This window comes from Zosterops lateralis (assembly GCF_965231275.1).
Source record: "Zosterops lateralis genome assembly, chromosome: Z".
Classification (NCBI taxonomy): domain Eukaryota; kingdom Metazoa; phylum Chordata; class Aves; order Passeriformes; family Zosteropidae; genus Zosterops; species Zosterops lateralis.
This window is the reverse complement of record NC_139800.1, coordinates 50,806,805-50,828,522: the sequence shown is the minus strand read 5'-3', so window position 1 is coordinate 50,828,522 and position 21,718 is coordinate 50,806,805. Positions and strand designations below refer to the sequence as shown.

The window sequence follows — 21,718 nt, the reverse complement described above, 5'->3', positions numbered from 1 at the left end:
ACCGCGCACACCGCGCGCGCCGCTTCCGGCGGGACTGGCGGGCGGGCAGCGCCCCCTGCCGGCCCCGCGCTGCGGCCCGAGGCCTGGGCTGGGTGCCCTGTCCGGGTACGGGGACGGCAGAGTGAAACTGCAGCCGCAGTGGGCGCCGACTGTTTACACAAATATCTGTGATCTAGGACCGAGAAAACGTGACTTATGAGGAGCGGTTGAGGGAGCTGGGTTGTTTAGTCTTCAGAAGAGGAGGCTCAGGCGTGACCCCATCACCCTCTCAAACTCCCGGGAAGGAGGGGGCGGTGAGGTGCGGGTCGGTCTCTCCTGCCGAGACTGCAGTGAGAGGACAAGAGGGGAGGGCCTTAATCTGAGACACGGGACATTCAGATTAGATATTAGGGAAAAAAAAAAAAGAAAATCACTGTCAGGGTGGTCAGGCATTGGAATAGGTCGCCCTGATGGTGGAGTCACCGTCCCTGGAGGTGCTCAAAATGTGTCTGGATCTGGTGCTGCTGGTGTGGTTTAATGGTTCAGTGGTTACAGTGATAATGCTGGGTGGGTGGTGGACTTTATGATTACTAAAAGTTCTCTTCCAACCTTGATGATTCCACGGTTCTATCCTCTGTAACTACTGTTTACTTCTGACGTTTTTCCTGACTCAGCCTGTTTCAATGGTGCAAGGACTTGCATACTCCTCCCTTGGCAGCTGTTTGGCATTGCCAATAACTTTGGAACAATAACTTAATTTTTCCATGATACTTAATGAGTAGCGGAGGAGTTTTTTCATGAGATGTAAACAATTAGGAATTGCAACAGAGAAGTCTGTTAAAGGCAGGTGACTGCTCTGTGCAATTCAGTAAGACACTGATCAGCTCTCTAGCACCAAGATTAGTTACAGAGCAAACTCAGTCTATTATCCTAAAAAGGTTAGTCAAAATTAAAGACTAGGGTTAAAAAATGGCCATAATTATGCAGGGAGAATTTGTATTAAAAATCTCCTTTTCTGTGCAAAGATATGCAATAATTTTCTTCTTTATTTAACACAATGGAGTGTCTGTTCTTTTGTGTCTTTCTTTCCCAGATTCAAGCATGTTGCCATCGTGTTTGTCCATATTGTGTTGGATCTTCAAATGAGACGTATTGGCCATTTAGGCAGAGGTTTAGGCAGAGGTCCACTGAATGCAAACTGTACAAAGCTAGTAGTATCAAAAGTGCTGTGGGCAGATAATAGATATTGCATGGGCTGACACTGTTTTCAAAATTGTTAGAATTTACTAAGTAAATTCTACTCCATCAGTTCTTTTTTCAGCAAGTCTAAGTCCCTGCAGAAGTGGATAATATCAGAGTTAATCCTGAGCAGTCTATGTTGTTAAGATTACCTGCACAGGTGGGAATAGATGCTCATATTTATCATCAGCAAATTACAGCATATAGTGAAGGTGGCAGAGGTAATGTAATTAGGAAATACTGAGGAGGGGGTCTAAGTTTGGGATGAAAATGGGATCCTTTGAGCAACTATAAGGAAAATACAAGTTTAGCAGTGTATGCTCAGCCATGCAAACTGTGTTTTAAATGAATGCAGAATACAGAATACAGAAGCTAACTGGGCCACTGATAAAAAGATTTGTAACAATATTTGAATTTATGTGCTTAAAAGCTTAAAAATCTGCTGTCAAAAAGGGGTAGATCATACTTTAAACTATTTTTAATGTGTTTTATACAGACCAACAGTGGTGTCATGAATATCGCAAATTTATCTTTGCAACTGGAAAGTTTAGAAACAAATTCTCCCACCAATCCCAAATCTGAAACCTCAACCTCTACATTAAATAAGCATCAAAAAAACACTGGAAGAATAGGACATCTGAAAACACCCAGATACTCTTCAGGCTGTCTACAGCTGCATATGCCATCTTGTTGCCAAACATTTAATTTCAGTCTATTTGGTACCCATTTTGAAAAGATGGGAAACATCTACTGTTCCTAGATTTTAGATTTCTTGATAGTTTGAGAAAGAGACAAAAAGGGGCAAGTGATCACAGTATATAGTAATGGATCACATTCAGCTAAGATGCTTAACTGAGTATTTTTAAGCAAAAAACTTCTCATTATTGAAACCAGCAGGTTATAACAGTTCCTAAAGCTTTTGGAGTTGCTCTGTAGTACTGATCTATGGTAAGACTCCTCCTGTAGATTAGTTCAGCATACTGCATTATAAAAAAAGTCATTGCATTGAAGGATTCATGAATGTAGAGTTCAGTGTACAATGCTTTTAATGAAATAGATTTGCACTGAAGTTAGTCTATTTCTGCCTGTAGCCTGAACATGACTGAGTAATTAACAGTGGTTAATAAGGTCCTGATGAGCAAGGTGTATCATAATAACAGACATTGCAGAAACCTTATGATAGATTTGCCCAATATATGCTACTGTAGTCTTCTTTTATCTTGGAAAATACTGCAGTTGATGCTGACATAAGTCAGTTTTGACTCCTTGTTTACTTCCTTAGCAAGGCATTTTATACTTCTTCTGAGTTTTGGTCTAAGTAGATCCCAAGTTTTTCCACCTCATAAAACCCAAGCCATGTGAAACAACAATGCTTTAACGTGAGATGCTGTGTGCTGTTGGTTATTCTTTTTAAAAGCTTCCTTTCTATCTCAGAAAAAGATGCCAAAAGAATTGTGTCATCTACTGAGAAACTTGGAATTCTTAGCAGAAGACACAGCTTCTCTTCAAGGGCTCTTGAAATCTCTCAATCATATTTCAGCTATTCCCCTGATGAATGAAATCAATGTGCCCTTAGCACACAGATCAACTTACATAAAAATTACTACTGTAGATATAGCAAGCCAGCTCCCAGTTGTGTGCCCTCATGTCTGGCAAATTTCTTCACTAGAGATAAAACATTCTTTCACTGCAACGGGAACTTCATCCTGCTGACAGTCCTAAGCCATTCTTCTTATTGGTGATCCCAGCAGCATATTATGCAGTACCCTTACATGCATTTGTGTGTTTATGTGTGTGCATGCTGATATGAACCACAATTGAGTTCTAAACACTATTTAAAACAAGCAAAAGCAATTCCCCACTCCCTGTTTCCTCAGATGATGCTAGGTCATGGAAGGGTTGGCATCACATTGTGGCAGCAGGTATCTTTCTTTCCAAACAGTCCTGGTCTGCCTGCTTTGTTTATCTTGCCTAACACTTTGTTTTGCAATCCCCAGGATTTTTTGCTGCGCCTCATCATTTCTCTGCAAATTTAAGTGAATTTTGTAATATCTTTTAATATACTATTTCTTGGGAGTTGCCAGAGTATTTTTATTAATATAAACATTATTTTTTTGTCTGGGAAATTCATAACAATTTTCATGTAAAGGGATAATCTGTAACAGAGCAATCTCACAATAATAAAACAAAAATATTAAGACAAGTATAATTTCTTAAAATAGCACAGTTACAAACACAGTTGAAGAGCACAACATTAGAAAGCTGAAGCTTCAAGAACAATTGTATAGTAGGCAACCAAAATTCAACAGACAGGCACATTATTTCACAGACATTTCCTAAAGGTAGCTTCTTAGATGCTTTCCCAGGAAGGAGTTCATCTATTAAGCACTGTAAATCACAAACAATTTATTGGACTGTCTCATATATGAACCTCCAGAGGGTTAAATCAGAAAATGTGTGACTCAGACCATGATCAAGACTCTGAGGGTATTTAACTGGAAATCCATCCAAAGTGTAATTGTACAAGTGTGCAACTAAGGATCTGAGCAACAAAGTTTGCTGAAGTGGTGTAGTAACTCAATTCAGATAGCTGGAAGCAAACAAAAGTTAAGAGCTCTTGGTCACAGAGTCCTTCACATCTGGCATAGACAATGTAGGCAGGTATTGTGATGTGGAGCTCCATGTGCCAGAAGTTTGCTCTTTTCTTTTTCCTATTTTCCATTCCATTAGTCTAATGAAAAATGTAATTCAAACATTGACCCTCTTCAGTTCATCTTAATTCTAAACCCAACTGTAACACTTGCAGTAGTAGAAAATAACATTTCCCTTTTGAGCTGAACATCTTAGATCTGCTGGAATAAGCTGCAAAGTATTATTTTTTCTTTTAACAGTCACCACAGTTATGAAGTTAAAGCGACTTCATGAAATTTGACTTTGAATTTGTGCAGTTTACAAAAGAGTATTTCAGTTGTAAAGGACCTGACCAGAAGTTAGAGCCTCTTGACAAGGACATTGCCAAATGCCTCAAACACTAACAGGCAGGGTAGACCAACCACCTTTAGGAAGCTTCTTCAAGCTTCTGCTGCCAAATCTCATCTCTGGATGTAGATTGCTCTTCCACCCTTCAAGATCATCTTTTTTTTAATCAACTAGATTTTACAACATAGAGTAAGACTGCTATTAACTAATGGGGTATTCCTATCCTTAAAAAATAGAAAGTCAAGTTAAAGGCTTCTCTAGAAGTTCATGCCGTTTTACAAGCTGCAAGATACAAATTCATGAGTGAAGCACAACATCTATATGGCAGGTAGAGGTTTTATTCCTCAAAAAGCCATCTAGCCCTAGAGTTAAAAGAGGTAAGAGCCATAAAAGTTACGTTTCAAAAGGAAGTGGAGAAAGCTGATGAAAAATTTCCTTACCAGGCTATTTGACAAGGGTTAATATTAATGAATATTAACTAATAAGCTTGTGAAATTCACCGTTGAACTTAAGAGATCTCAGGACCCCTCATATGCTGAAAAAAATCCCCACAGTCAAGAAACAGACTAATCATGCTATAACACAGAATATGATTGGGTGAGTGTCAGAATTGACAGTCTCTAAGTAACAACCATTTCCTACCTTTCTGTCTGGATGACCTGTAAGTACTGATATGGTTTGACTTCTTGGTGATCTATTTTTATATGAGCAATGTCAGGACTCCTTGCAAAGTTCCTGTGCACTGATCACTTCAGAAAAACAGTCCAATGACAAACAATGAAAAAAGTTTTATTTGCTCTGTATCTTGCAACAAGTCAAATGTAATTAATCCCCAGTATTTTCAGTCATAAAATATGAACAAAAGCATCTTTTCTCTGTATACACTATCTTCCAAGTGCTAAGAAAAAATTATAACAGATTAAGAACAAACCTACAGCATTCTTTTACTTTAGCTGGTTCTGATACAGAGGCATACTTTTTTATTTGAGAATCAACTCCTAGAGACTTAGCTAATTGCACAGCATTTGTATCATCACTGATTAGCGTCCCAAGAGCCACAAGCAGTCTAAAAACGGCTTCAAGATCTTGAACAACTTCCATAACTGTGCTGATTACTGATAAACATTGAGCTTTGCCCTCAATGTTGTTGACTTTATGTAAACATACAGCATAGTTCAATGTCAGTGTGGCCAGTGCAATGTGGATGTTCTTATTATTGCCTGATTTCGTTTCTATTGCTTGTGTCATTATTTCATCCCTCTGTTCCATCATTAGCTTCTGGCCTGCATGGCTAACAAAACAATTGCAAAGAGCTCTAAGTGCCAACAGCTGGTTTGCTTGTTTGCCTTTAGGATTCAAAAATTTGAGGAGAAGGATGATAAATTGTACGTGCTCCTTTTCACTGCAGAAGTTTTCATTCACAGTGGGATGCCTGACAGACAATCTAAGAATGTCTAGAGCTGGAAAAACAATATCTAAGAAACAAAACAAAACAAAATTTTAGTATTAATACTGCATTATGTGCAAATTTATCAGTTTCTTTCAGATGCAGCCCTTCTTAGCCCCACAGGTTTAGGAATAGACAGTAACAGTTTCATGCATAAGTAAAGCACAAATTGGTTCATATTCATAAAGACAAATATTGACAAATCCATTCTAGTAACGCTTTAATCTATCATAAAAAAAATCCAAAATCCTTAATTTAGGATTAACATAGCGCTTTGCAGAAAATCTTAAAGTCTTTTCTAAGTTCTCTGATTGATAACACTGAAGGCAAGCACAAGATATGGTAACTAATCCAAAAACATCTCTGAGAGCTGAAAGTTCAGTGACTGAACACCCCAACAAAGACAGCATCTCCCTTTGTCCTTATTCCATAACTTACAGTACAGTGTAGCTACAAAACTGCTTACAGGAAAGAAAAATAAAAAATATGTTCTCAACTGATGATTTGGAAATCATTGTAAGGAAACTGAACTGAAAGCTTGTAGTGTCCCTCCTTTCACAAATTCTGAATGTAACTGGCTCCTTGGATCTACTACTGGTATCCAAAGCTTACAACCAAATCAAAGGTGAACCTGCCCAACTACTTATAAAGTTTCTCCTGCAGATATGCAGAATCTTCAGAATTAATGCTCTGTACAATACAAAGAGTTTGCACACTGGCCATCACCAGCTCCTCATTATGCAAAACACAGTTTGATTAAGTGGTATTATAAAATGACCATGAATTTTTAATTCTAAAATGTTCTTCCTGTTAGTAAATCTTTAATTGCTATTTTAAGCTAGCAGTTAATTTTAACAACTCTTAGATATTTGTATATGCACACAACAGCTTTTTCCAGAATGTGGTGTAACAACCAAGCTTTTCCCATCCATCAGTGCTGACAATACATTATTAAATGTAATTATGTCACCTCCATTTACATTCCTCCAGCATGTCGTTTCACTAATGCAGTTTTGATTCATATAGCCTAGCATCAGTAACTTCTTCTCTACCATATTAAATAGGAGCTACTTTTTTTTTCCCCCCATAATTTATCTCCATAATTTCATCTCTGATTTGATAACATTTTCAGATGCCAAGTTCACACTTCCTTACTCTATTTCCTGACAAGTCTCATACCTTTTTGAGGATGGCCCTGCTAATGAAATAATCATAAATGATTTTCATACCAAGTTTCTCCTTTATGTTTATTACTATGCCAACAAAACCTGAAGAACAATTACCAAATTTGCCCCTGAAGCTGATCACTGCTGTTAGCACCTTTTAGTCATCTTCTGTTTTCTACTTGAGCTATCAAGTGTTTGGGACAGACGGTGTAACATGCAGCATAACGAGACTTTTCATTCATCGTGAAGTACTGATAAGATGATGCATAAAACAATTCCAAGAATTTACCTTCTGGCCAGTTAACTGCTCTCCATAAAGTCTGAAGTTGCTGTGCTGTAGGTATTTCCGCAGAGGTGTTGCATGTTGCAGACAGTAACTTTTCTAGGATTATCAAGTCATCTTCAGTAAGCTTATGTTCTTCAGCTGCACTGCCATTAAGTTCCTTTAATTTGCCTGTAATTGCAATAGAAGAGGCACACCTTTCCAAAAACAGAACTTCAAAAATCGAGATCTCAACTGAAATGTTACAAAAGCACTTTATAAACAAGTAACAACTATTGCAATTGAACATTTTTGGGGGGTCAGATTTTTAAACACTTTTTCCAATTTGATAATTTCTAATTTTAAGTTTTTAATTATCACAATGGTTGCTACTATTAATTCCACTTTAACAGTGCAACACAGATTCAGAATTTTACACAGAGAAATTTTAGAAAATGTCTACATAAAGATAAAAATGCACAAATTAGTTACAAGAACATTAGAGCGTTCATAACTGAAATACAATTCCTTTTTGCTCTTTTCTCTTATTAGGTAGTAAAAACAATAAAGAAACTACATGTTCTTAGTGTGATCAATTTTTTTCATTTTTACTTAAATCATGTGATCATGTTTTGCTTATGACATATGCTATATTCAAACTTTGGTGTAATTTAAAAATCCAAGCATTAGATTAATGTAATAGATCCAGCAATAAGGATAGGGGTTTTTTTTTTAAAGTTTAGTTAGTCAAGTTATTTCAAAAACATTTTAAAAAATCCTTGACATTAGAACACTGACCCAGTATCTGTGTAGGATTGGCCTGGTCAAAGGTGACAGCATCCTTCTTCGGAAAATAAATATTTTCAACTTTAGCTGCAGTTGACTGGTAGGCACCCATTCCTACAGAAAGGCAATACAGAGCACTCAACAGTGTACCAAGGTGTCTGACACAGAAAAATGTCCTAGCAGCAATTCTCTACAGCTGAATATTAACCAGAAAAATATATTTTGAAAAAAACTGAATGCCTATGCAAATAGCTGTCATTCCTTACATTATTGTTACATTCAAGGTCTAACACTTAAAGCAATACCTTTACAAACTCTTCCCCCTTCATGTAAAAATTTACAAGCTGAAATTGTTAACAGTAATTTCTTAATTATTTGAACTAAATACACAGTCACTTGTAACAGTGGCTACTGTAGTTAACACGTGAAAATGGCAAGGATCTTTTTTCTAAAAAGATCCCTTCTGCTCCTGAAATCTTTCATTTTTATTATTTTCATAATGAAAGTGTTTATATATGAGAAGATTTGCAGAGATGACCAAGTTATGGCACATGCAATAGCAGCCTGAAATGTCTTTTCCTAAGGAGCAAGAAAAAGCTTTTATCATCACGTATAATGATTTCTTAAACTCACAGATCATATAGCAGCTGATATTGTGTAATGCCCATTAATTATGTATCAGTTTCTCTGATCAACAACATAATTCCTAGGAGTTCAATAATCCTCTCAGATTACTATTATTATACATTTTAAAGCTTGTGTGCATGATTCCTGCATGTAAAGGAAGGCTCTGTTATCCCTATTTTTTGAATAATTTCAGAGTATAAGCAGCTTCCATCTGCTATTTTTAATAATGTATGAATTTGCATCAATGTGGAATTCATGTCAGAGGAAAACAAAAAACAAAAAACAAAAGATCAGGAGAGTTTTCCACTGGCAGGGCATTGTCTCTTACCTGTAAATGGATCAACCCCGCCCACTGGAGGTACTGCATTTGATGCTGAACCAGGAACATAGCGACCAGCACCTGACAAAGATGTTATGTTGTTAAACACCACGACCAGTAAAGAGGTAAGGCATACCTATATTTAGTTACTACTTTCCAACAAAAATATTAAATGGGATTATTCTGCACTAAAGGAATTACAAAGTAGTGCTCAACACTTCTTTAAGAATTAAATCTATGCCTGTGGAAGGGTGTTGGTGATGACAGCATTCACATGCTAAGTGAGCCCAGACACTGTGTCATGATCTCTGGCACCCAGATGCTGAGGGCCTCGGCACCTTATCCATGACATGCTCCAGGGCACACTGCCCTGGCCTTGACTGACTATGTGCCTGGGCCACAAGTGGATTCTCCTGTGGGAAGTGGACTCTCTTACACTGAAGCCTCAGTGAGCCCTCCATCTGCAGAAACCACAGAGCCACAGAAGCCATGGAAGAGAAACAGCTGGACACAAGAAGACTGTCAAGATGGGGAAGACTGAAGTTTGTCAGTTTTTGTAACAGCACAAAGGCTTCTGCTCTACCTGTAGATCTGCAATTGCAGAACAGGCAGTGAGCACCCTGGCACTGGTGAGGACAAACATTCAGTAGTGATGTGTTAAGAGTCAGCTGAGACTGCACCTGATGTCTGCAAAAACGGGAAAGGCAAGCAGCAGTGATGGGAAGCAGAGTAACCTCCAAGAGGATAGGGAGGCATCTGCCTATGCATAGAGCCTGGAAACTTGGGAGGTGTGTGTCTGCTGGGGGCAAGGATTCAGGGTGCTACAGAAACACTGCCAAGCCTTGCCTGGCCTTAGATTGTTACCCTGCTGCTCTTCCAGGGTGAAGAGTATTCCAGGGTATTCCAAAATACAGGGTGAATGGTACCAGTAAAGATCATGTAAAAAAATAATAAAAAAAGGTAAAAATGAAAACAGAAAACCATCTCTATAAATATATATCTAATGTTGTGTGGTTCATGCATATGAAGTCTGGCAAAACAAAAGGTTTAGGTCCTTACCCTTCTGCTGTAGTGGACAGCGCCACGAGCCAGAGTGGACAGCAGAGGGCTCCCCTGTACTGTACAGATCTCGGTATGCTTTGCAGTGGCAGAGCCCACCTTAACCAGGCTGCTCCACACTACTGCCCCAGAGAACTGCAAGAAACAGCTGTCTGGAGCTAAACATGGAATGTAACAGAACAGGACTCAAAAGTGCTAGCCACACAGATATGAATTTTACATTACCTGTAAATGGGTCTGCCCCGGGTATTGTACTCAATCCAGATGAAGAGCCTGGAACATAACGTCCAGCACCTAGTCAAGAACAAGAAAAGCATTGACTATTAAACATACCTCTGGATTTTATGTTATTAAAATCCACAGAGGGGTAACAAAGCTGGTGAAAGATCTGGAGTGCCTATCCTATGAGGAGCGGCTGAGGGAGCTGGGGTTGTTTAGCCTGGAAAAGAGAAGGTTCAGGGGACACCTTACTTCACTCTACAAATCCCTGAAAGGAGGCTGTAGCCAGCTGGGAATTTGCCTCCTCTCTCAGGCAACCAGTGACAGGAGGAGAGGGCACAGCCTTAAACTGTACCAGGGGAGGTTTAGGTTGGACATGAAGAAGAATTTCTTCACAGAAAGGGTGGTAAGATATTGGAATGAACTGACCAGGGAGACAGCAGAGGTGTTTAAGTGAAGACTGGATGTGTGGCACTTTGTATTGTGGTCTAGTTGATATGGTGGTGTTCAGTCACAGGTTAGACTCAATCTCAGAGGTCTTTTCCTATCTCATTACTTCTGTGATAATTGCAGCTCTCAGGGTTACATATAAGCTGACATGCCTGTACTCCATTTCCAGGCTCTTGCAAGAAAAAGATTTAGCTCAATTATTTTAATGCTGTTTTCTTTTTAAATTCATCTTTGTGAAATTAATTGAATTAGTTTGTTTTGTAAATGTGATAAGCAGGATGTAATTGATTAACATGGTTTATTAGCCTGTAAGTAATCCGCTTATTCTAGTTCCATTTCCTGCCTGAAAAAGGTAATTTATGTATTTCACTCAGTTTTGATTAATTCTCTGGCTAAATTTTTGTATTTTTTAAATTGCCTTAGCAGCATCTGGCACTTCTTGTATGAAAACTGGATGTTTCTTTCACTGGAAAAAGAAGACTAGACTGAAAAATATAACTGGCTTGATAAGAATTTTGCTGAAGCCTTTTTTTTTTTTTTTCAGAATGATCTGTGCCTTTGCCCTCAATCATTTAAGGACATGAAAGTATCTGTAGAAGAGCTACAATACTGAAGTCGTCTAGGCAGCCAATTCTGTGAGGTTCATCAAGGCCAAGTGCTGGGTCTTACCCCTGGGTCACAACAACCCCATGCAGAGATACAGGCTGGAGGCAGAGTGGCTGGAGAGCTGCTCAGCAGAAAAGGACCTGGCAGTGCTGATCATCACCTGCCTGACCATGAGCCAGGAGTATACCTATGTGTCCAAGAAGGACAATGGTATCTTGGTCTTCATCCCAACAGGACCAGGGCAGTGACTAGTCTCTCTGTGCTCAGCCTTGGTGAGGCCACACCTCAAATCCTGTGATCAGTTCTCAGTCCCTCACAACAAGGAACACACTGAGGTGCTGGAGCAAGTCCAGAGAAAGGCAATGGAGCTGGTGAAGGGTCTGGAGCACAGGTCTTATGAGATGCAGCTGAAAGAACTGGGAGTGTTTAAGCTCCTGGAGGAAACTGCAGGCGGACCTTACTGCTCTCTCCAACTATTTGAAAGGTATCAAGGTGGGGGTCAGCCGCTTCTCCCAGTAACAAGTGACAGGTTCAAGGGAATGGTCTCAAGCTGCATCAGGAGAGGTTTAGATTAGATATTAGGAAAAAGTTCTATACTGGAAGGCTGGTCAGGTATTGGAACAGGCTGCCCAGGGAAGTGTCTGAATCAGCATCCCTGAAGGATCCTGTGGAAAAACTATGTGGATATGGCACCTGGGGATATAATTTAGGGGGGAACATGGAAGTGGTCAGTTAATAAACTCAATATTCTTAGTGGTCGTTTCCAGTCTTAATGATTCTATGATAGTGAGATGGATTGAAAACTGAACAACCACAACCAGAGAATGGTGATCAGTGCAACAATGTCTACTGGAAACCAACCACTGGTGGTGTACCCCAGGGGCCAGTACTGCATCCAGTCCTACCCCACAGCTTTGCTAATGATGGTGTGGAAGATCAGTCAGAGTGCATCCTCAGCAAGTGTGCTGAAGACACAAAACTTGGAGGAGTATCTAATTTCATCACTTAAGTTTAAAATATTTACCTGTGAATGGATCTGAAAATTGATTACTTGTACTCAACAGTGTTTGCCCCTTAGTGTTGTCCATAATAAACTTGGCCACCTGATCCAGAAACATAGGATTTAGATCATTCTTTTGCAGGAAGTTGTACGCAGTCAGCCAAGGATCATCAGTGATGTTATATGGCAGTTTGTAGGAAGGCCCATTTTCATTTACATCAATAGTGAAAACATAGTCATATTCCTTTAAGCAGAATAAAAGTAAAAACACATTAGAAGTCTTACAGCACTTTTTACATAATGAGGTATTAAATGCAGTCTAACAGTGGCCCAGACCTAAGCCTAAATCTTAAAACACTAAAATCTTAAAACACTGCTACTTACAGAACATATCAGTCATACTCGCCTGAGAGACTGTAAGTAAACATTTCCTGATTTAGAGTAAACACTAAACATTACTTAGCAACAGCCAAAACATCAGTGTGTTATAACACTGTTGCTATACTATATCCAAAACAGACACAATACAAACTCTGTCTCAGCCAAAACCATCACAGACTTACACCTGTATTTTCCAGAATTCTCCACTCAAAAAGAGCAGAGGAAAACAATGTATCATGATAATGTGTGTATAGATATACTACAAAATAAAGATGCATCAGGTCACTCTCATGGACACCTCTGGCTCCCTCCAAAGCTATAGAGCAAAGAGATGCCTAATGAAATTTCAGTATTAAAAACACACTTCTAATGCTAGCAAACCATTTCCTAGTGTTTCTTTAAAATCTGTGAAAGTGAAAATCAGTACCTTGGAGGCATTTCTTCTGTGGTGAACCCCGACAAGCTTTTCTACGTATATTCCAGTAAAGGAAATATTTTTCAGCTTATATGTCTTTCGGTCAGCTTACCTGTCTTTAGGTTCGATAGTTACTATAGAGAAGCAGTACAGAAGGCCTGGTATCTAATATTTTAAGTAAGCCTTGCATTATAAATTATGTTTATTTCCTTTGGGAAGGGTATTAAAACTAACTTCTCAAGGTATTAACAATAAATACAATAGAACGTGACAATTTCTCTACTAATGGTTTACCTTTCTCTAAAATAATAAATTAAATAATTCGTGTTCATTGGCTTGCTCATTTTACAAAATGTGTTTTGTAAGTAATAAAGCAAACTGTACTTACTTATACTTCTACCTCTGAGATCCAAGGTAACAAGAAGGGACCTGTTTTCTAATACGGGTATTATTCAAAAACCTGTTTTCTAAATTATATTTTATCTGAACAATAACCAGTTATTTAGGAAAGAATGAAATAAATTAAAGTTTGCATATACCTTTCCTTCAAATAAAACTTTTCCAGATGTTTGTTGTGTGGCTCCAGAAGAACCAACAACATCGCCGATCTTTATCCATCTTCCTTCACTAACACTCCATTGATATGCTTCTACTTTCCCATTATCTTTAATAAGCCGTGTCTGTCCATCTCTTGTTCCTGTAGGGAGGAGTTCAAACAATTTTAAGGATACGATTTACTTAAGGAGAGAAAAATATTCAAATGAAGCTTAGCATTAAGAATTTAAAAATAGTTCAACAAAACCTGAAGTAACAGCACAGGAATTAAGCATATACATGTCTTGGTTTAACTCCAGATAGCAACTGAGCACACCACAGGCCCTGTGGTTGGGATGCAGGAAAGAATCAGATGAATAGAAGTGAAAAATGTGGGGACTGAGATACAGTTGGACAGGTAAATCAAAAACCATATGCACAACCAAAACAAAACAAGAAATTCATACAGCACTTCCCACGAGCAGACAGGTATTCAGCTGTCTCCAGAGGAGCAAGGCTCCATCAGGCTCAACAGTTCCTTGGGAAGACAAACACCAACATTCTAAACACCCTCCCCTTCCTTCTTCTTCCCCCTAGTCTATATGTTGAGCATAATGCTGAATGGTATGGGATATCCCTTGGGTCAGTTGGGGTCAGCGGTCACAGCTGTGTTCCCTCCCAGCTCCTTGCACACCCCCATCCTCCTCAATGGTGGCACGAGTGAGGAGCAGCAAAGGCCCTGGCTCTGTGCAAGCACTGCTCAGCAGAAACAAAAACAGCTGTTTTATCAAGCTGTTCTCAACACAAATCCAAAACACAGCCCTGTAAGAGCTACTGTGGAGAAAATCAACTCTATCCAAGCAAAAACCAGACAAAATACTACACCTCACAACAAGAACAGCAGTGATCTCAATGAGCATTTTACAATTACAGTAATGGTATCTGCCAGCAGACTAAGTGGCCACAACAATACTTATGTCAAGCACTTCAGAAGTTTATCATCTTCTCAGTGAGATGACAATTAATAAAGGTGATATTGTCCCATAGTCTGACAAGACGCGAAGTTTTATACAGATGTAAGATCTATGCCACTTCCTGATCATAGCCAAGGGCTGAAGCCTATGGCTACTTCACCTTGGGAAGAAGTATTGGTCTGTTCAAAAATCATGTTTAGTACTGCTTCTACTGCATTCTCAAGAATCTCTCAAGCACACAAGGTGTGAACCGAGCCCATCATGACTATCTTTCAAGCCAAAAGCTAAAGCAGAATATTTGCATTTACTACTTTTATTAGGGAAACCTCTGCACATTCAGTACTCCTTTTACAAATTATCTGTTTCACATACTCTTGGTACAGCTGGCAAAACAGACTGAAAACATCTGAAACACCGTGTAGCATCAATTCCACATTTTTCTAAATTATCTCATAGGAGAATTAAAAAAAATCCTAAAACCAAAAAACCTTGAGTCCTGTTTCCAAAAAAATCAGTGAAAGAATAGTAGAGTAAAATTAAGCCATTTCCTTCAGTAAACTTGGAAACCATCAGAAGTTTCAATACCTCAAACCAAGATTTGGAGGCACCTCTAATGTAACAGAAGTACAATAACTTACCGGGATCCTTAAGGTGTTCTCTTCCAGGAAGGTCATCAGCATTGATATCTCCTAAATCACCAGTTTTAGGATCAATGGATGTTTGAGCAAGCTCATTTTCAAAAGCCTGAATCTCCTCAGCACTTGCTGTACGTTCCAAGGACTCTGTAAACACCCTTATAATTCCATCACTGAATGGAGCGAAAACATTCAAATAGAAATACTATTTAAATATCACAATGACTGCATAAATTCTAATGGTGACTTCTATGTCACAAGAAACCACCACTCTTTCTAACTATCCCTCTTAGTATGAAAGAAATTCATTCTCAAACTAAAACCCTACAGAGAAGGAATCAAGCAGGCAACCCTGTCTTCAGTATAATTTTAAAATCAAAATACAGTACGGCTATCAAAAGGGTTCTTTATATCGTACTTACTAAATTGATTCTCAGGTCTATTCATGATTTACTACATTTCCAAAGAACTCACTCTACCGCTGTGAATGACACAAAGCTACTTCTTGGATGAAGCGTAGCACGTTTCAATTTAACACACACAGACTTTGATGGCTGTATTTTTAAATATAAATGAAACTGACATTCAAAGTGATGCTGGCGATTTCTTCAAGGATTGTCAGATTTGGATCTACAAATATATTAGAAGTAAAACTTGGATACCTTGCACCAACTACGATGTCACCATTGTCTAACACACAGCAGCACCATACAGACTGAGCTGGGAGTCTGATTGTTTGAGTACATTCCCCTTGTTTCCAGATTCTAAGAGATCTATCCTCTCCAGTAGTTACAAAATCTGAAAATAAAAAGATAATAAAACTTTGAAGTAGATTTTTAGCATATTGTGATATTTGATGCCATTCTGAAACTGGGTATCTAAAAATCACAGCAGCAAAAGAACCCTTCCACAATTTAGTACATCTCTCAATTACAAGTAGAGAGCAAAAAGTAAACTACTGTTCACTTGTTTTCTCAAAAAATCCCAAGTGCATGAATTGCAGATTAAGTAGCCAGACAGTGAATGAAACTGTTCCCAAGACAAAGAAAGACCCCTTCATCTTTAAAGGGCTTGAACAATTCTGTAATTATCATAGTTTCATCTTGCACTATATTTGCGCAGGTTCACATTTGTTTCAAATTGAGTTTTGGAAGGCAAGCCTGCTTTATCAGAAAACACACATAAGCACTTGCATAAGTCTACAAACTCCTCTATGTGGAATTTTAAGGCCTAGGAGGTCTACAATATATGCATCAACCCATATACATTCACTTTACCTGTTGAACAAAAGTGCAAGTGTCCCATACACCACACAAAGGTCACTGACTTGGAATTTCTTCTGCAACTGGCTCAACAGTTAGTTCTGAACCTCTAAATCTCTAACTCTGAAAACAAATGTAATTAAGCCTCACATATAAAATTCTTAACTTAAACTAAACTACATATAATGCATATTGTAGAAGTATCTAAATTTACATTATCTTAAACTGGCATGCCACACATTACTATTTTACTACTCTGCAACAGCACTGAAACACAGGCGGCAACTACGACAACAGTTTTGCCTACTGCTTCACCTAAGTTTCACTTAAGCCTCCTATTAGCCCTAACCCAGGACCTTTTACCCCACATAGTGCCAGAGCAATTTTGACAGCAATGCAACTTCGACCCAATCTCAGTATCTTTTTTAATCTTTTTACACTAGGTATAAGAAAAAAATTAAATGTTACCACTGTTCTTTAGTTGTAGCAGTGCCACAGTACATCAGAATACACATCCTGCCATTTCATTTTGAAGAATGTTGTGTAACAGTCAGGAAGGAATCCTACCTTTACATTGAGGGAAGACAGAGATGCTGTATATATAATTTGTATGTCCATAATACACCTGCAGACACTCGCCAGAGATCTGCCATCTTCGAACACTTGCATCATTAGCACAGGAAAGGAATTCCATTTCACTGAGAATAGCTAAACCTCTCACACAATCTTCATGCCCTTTACAAATGGAAGAGAAAATTTTAATGCAGTTATTGTTTCCATTAGCAGCTGTAGACAACTTCTATATAGCTCACATCTAAATCCAGGCAACAAATCTTTGTGGGAGTAGTTAGGAAAAAAAATTAATTGCTCACAATTCTCTGAAAAATATCTTATTTTTTAGAAGTCATGTCGGCATACAACTACTTCAAGACTTTAAAAATCCTGCCTAAATATTGTTCAGTTTATCCATGCTTTTGTAAGATTTTAATATTTGTTCTCTTTTGACAAGAACAGATCACACCGATGAAATTATCAACTGCAGTAACATTTACCAGTGAATGTTCTTTCACATCTGCCTGCCTTCCACAGTTTTATAGTTTTGTCAGCTGAACCAGTCAACATTAATCCCTGTTCAGGAAGTATCTTCACTGCCCATATTGCAGCTGTGTGACCCTGCAAAAAACCCGACACTGTTAAGACTTGACAGAATCAAATTCAGAGTACTTACTTCATATTCATGTAGAGGAACTTCATACCTGTAATGTCATCATACATCTGTCATTCAACCAGACTTTTGCTGTTGTATCCCATGATCCACTTAATAATGTGCCAAATTTCCCAGATGAAAGGCTGCAAACTGGAATGAACATTCAAGTCAGAACTGACAACCATCCTGCACTACCACAAATCTTATGCCAGCAATTTCAAGAGATTCATTTAAGACAATTTATTTTGTATTAGTAGTGTATTTAGTGTTGAGGAGTCTAGAGAAGAATTAAGTGAACTATAGTTGTATTGCAATCTAGAAAGAAGCTGCTTAAAATCTCCTAATTTTAGATTTAAAAAATTGAAATATTTTAAAATTTCTCTTAAGTCACAGATCTCTTCTCTTGGACTAGAAAATTATGACAAACAGGTTAGATAACTAGTCAAGACACACAATTAATGCAACTGTGTAGTTTTTAAGAGAAAGAAAAGTTTTGCCCACAGGTATTATGACATTATTATGACTTCTTCAAGAAGTTACTTCATATGAAAAATATTTAGCTCACCTTCTTGAAAGGCAAAATACTACCACTAAGAAACTATGGGGACATCCAAAGATTTTGTAGAAAGATAATTTGCAAATGCCCTTGTAACACAGTGTAAAGCTCTGTATTTAAAGCACCAATTAATATTAAATACCCATCTAAGTAACAAAATGGGTACAGGAAGTTTATTTAGGAAGCTGATTTTTTCTAGACAAAAAAATTAATACACGAAGAACTAACTGCTTCTTAAAAGTGCAATTCGTGACAAAAGAGTAGTCATCTTGTGAATTGCCGGGAATTCAGAGAGAGAGTGAAAGCTCAAACATTGATCAGGATAAACTTGGAAGTCTTTGCAAGGAACGGTCACTGCATGAAATAAGATTACAAAATCCTATTTGCAGAGGCTATAATTAAACAGTTTGCTACATTATATACCAAACAAATCAAAATTGAGTTTTATAAATTCAATTTAAGTTCTTCTCTGAATAAATCACATTAACTTTTATGTAAAAAACTCCAAAATACAATTACCACATACCTGTGTTTTTATGACCCTTAAGTACGTAAAGAGGAGCTGGGTTGTCAATTGTGAAAACGCAAATATTATGATCATTGCCACCAGTTGCAATCAGCCCACGAGGATAGAGGTCACTTGGAGGTATGATGCACACACAAGATACAAAATTTGAGTGGCCACTCATACAGTGCATCTCAGTAAAACCCCTGTTAAGACTTAAACATAGGTGATAATCAGTTTAGAATCATGACAGAATCAGTACTTTGAGTAAATTACAACTCTTGAATTAATAACTATGCTTGCCTTGTGCTGACTAAGTACTATGGATGGCCTAGAAAGAATGAAATTTAAGACAAAAATTACACCTGAGAATTTCTCCCCAGTACACAGTACTAAAGCTTTTAATTTATTTTTCAATGCAATGATAGGCCTGGAAGGACTTTCATTTTCTCTTGCTCATTGGCAAACACTATGCCAAATTTGATCAGAAATTGCTACCGTTTGTCTTTATGGCATCTTTTTCTGTCTGAAAACTCAAATGTATATCCAAATACATGCTAAAGTAAGAGCACACAAATGAAGTTTACTGCCTGTCAGATGTATTCATTGGCTCTTCATTAGGAGCACTACAGAGGAATAGAAGTTAAACAGATCATAACTGACTCGACCAGCACCCTCATTTCTTCACCCTGAGAAAACCTCAATAGTTACAGCACTAACTGGAAAAAGCTAATTATTCCCATAGAATAAATATGCAGGTTGGGGTGCTGTGTGCTTGTTTTGTTTTCCTGTGTTTGTTCCCTGACCCTCAAAAACACAACCTATCACATGATATCATACTATTATCCTCCAAACCCTAATGCTAGGCAAGCTTGAAATATGTAAGGGTATCACGATACTTTTCTAGATTCTACAATATCTTCTCCCCTTAAGGCACATGTAACAAATGAAGGCAACATCTTGGAAAAGCTAAACCAAAACAGCACACAGCAGTGTGCTCACCCACTGAACCCTGACTACTGTAGTCCCTGAGCCTTTCAAAGCAGAGAAAGATACTCAATATCAACATTATAAGTTGATACAAGTAAGTTATGTGTTCTTCCTCACAGAATTCTCAAAAGCTATGGGTTAAAACCAGAATTCCTTTCCTGCTGCAAATTTCTGTGCAATTTAGCAAGTTCTTTCCTTTGTGATGAGAGACTTAATAAAATTAGTTTTTCTTCACCTCAGTTGCAGAGCTCCACAGATCAATATAAAGACACGTGTAAGCACTCAGCACATTTGCCAATTATTTCTATTTCACATGAAGGCAATGGGAAGAATACTCATGCCTAGCAACTTCAGAATACAGATCACAGTGTAAAACTATAATGCGGGGAGGAGGTCCATCCTGTAGCTTTACGCAACACCCCACATCTCCTATACACACTGCTTAGCAGTACTGCTTCTGGTCAAGGTCATATGCTCAAAAATTCACTTTGTGAATTCAACTACATAAATTCAGTAGGAGACAACCCTGTGCAACATGAATATCCGAAAAATAAATGCTAGGGTATTTTTTCCTTTTTCAGCGTCTTTGTGTATTTAATTTTCTGTACAGCTTTCTGTTTGTGTTCCATTTTACGTTTTAAAGAAGCTTGCTTAGAAAGGGTGAGAAAGGATGGGGCTTGTTTAAACATTCAAAGCACAGTGCTTTACTGTCATGATGCTTTGGGAAGACTGACATGAAACAGACTGGACAGAGCTAAAGAATAAAGTCGATATTTATTAAAAGGCCTTTAGGGTACACCTTGGGCAGAACAAGGGACGCAAGGTGGACTTAGAATGGTCAAAAATGGACGACCCGTCAGGAGGTCTTACACTTTCATGTTTTGGTCCATTTGCATATTGGGGTTCAATTGTGCAATTACAGTTTCAGGTTGTGAGGTCTCATCCTTCTTGTTTCTCCCTTCAATCCACTGTTGTTTATGCTGTTGGGCTGAAAGTTGTCCTTGGTCCACAGCAGGAAAAGGACTTATTTTGTCTACCTATTCTGTGAAGAGAGCTCACTAATACTTAATATGAGGCTCAGAACTGCATCCCTAGGCAGCACAGAATTTGAAAAACATGAAAGCTAAAACTGAAGGCATCAAAGCCGCAGCACTGTTACTTAGCAAGATTACCTCGGCACTGAATACCACAAGGTGGAAACAACATTATTAACACCACCTAGGAAAAAAGATGACTAGAACTAAAGACATTGTAACCATTTCCAAGGCACGCTACAACATCGATGTACAGCAAACTGCTTAAAAACATACAGCTTTCCCCAAAAGCAGGCATCCAGAAGTTGGGCCTGCTCAGCCTGGAGAAGAGAAAATTACATGGAGACCTCATAGCAACCTTCCAGTATCCAAAGACACCTACAGGGAAGTTGGAGGACTCTTCCTCGTGGACTGTAGTAATAGGACAAGAAGTAATAGGCACAAATTGAAAGAGGAAAAACTTAGGTTAGATAATAGGAAGAAATTCTTCACTGTGAGGGTGATGAGGCACTGGAACAGGTTGTCCGGAGAAGTTGTGGATACCCCATCCTCGGAAGTGCTCAAGGCCAGGACGGACAGGGCTCTGAGCAAACTGTTCCGGTGAAAGGTGGCCCCGCCCGTGGTCGAGGGACCGGGACTCGATGATCTTGAGGGTCTCTTCTAAACCCTCAACGTGCTTCTATGTAAGCGATAATGCCAATCACGAAAGCCTCCTACGAACAGCCTCCCGCTACCCGCCATCTCCCTCGACCTCGCCGATTCGGCCGGCAGCCCCTCAGGAGGACTCGACTGCAGAAACAAACTCGGCAGAGCACGGGCGAAGGCCCTGCGGCGGCACCTCCACGCTCTCCCTCCTGCAGAGCACCGGCTGCAGCGCCCGGCCCGGCCGGGCCCGCCCAGCGCCGCGGCCCAGCACTCACCCGTCAGGGGCCCAGAGCCGCGCGGTTCTGTCCCGTGAGACGGACACGAAGCCACCTTCCGGAAAGAGGCCACGGGTGAGGCCCCGAACGTCCTGCCCGTGCCCCAGCAGGGAGCAGCGCAGCCGGAACGTGCCGCCCTCACCCGCCATGGCGGCAGCGCCGGACTG

The 21,718-nt window shown here is 39.0% G+C and overlaps 1 protein-coding gene across 1 annotated transcript; it reads right to left on the bottom strand.

Moving 5' to 3' along the window:
• Positions 1 to 3,410: 3,410 nt before the first annotated feature.
• PLAA (phospholipase A2 activating protein) lies at positions 3,411 to 21,714 on the bottom strand. Its single transcript, XM_083883600.1, has 14 exons — positions 21,552 to 21,714; positions 18,629 to 18,822; positions 17,596 to 17,696; positions 17,392 to 17,512; positions 16,907 to 17,074; positions 15,740 to 15,875; positions 15,081 to 15,250; positions 13,474 to 13,631; positions 12,163 to 12,382; positions 10,089 to 10,157; positions 8,814 to 8,885; positions 7,871 to 7,972; positions 7,100 to 7,264; positions 3,411 to 5,672 (listed from the first exon to the last, which is right to left on the bottom strand). Exons 1-14 carry the CDS (start codon positions 21,698 to 21,700, stop codon positions 5,107 to 5,109), a joined length of 2,391 nt encoding a protein of 796 aa, XP_083739726.1. The 5' UTR covers positions 21,701 to 21,714; the 3' UTR covers positions 3,411 to 5,106.
• Between the last annotated feature and the right edge of the window lie 4 nt (positions 21,715 to 21,718).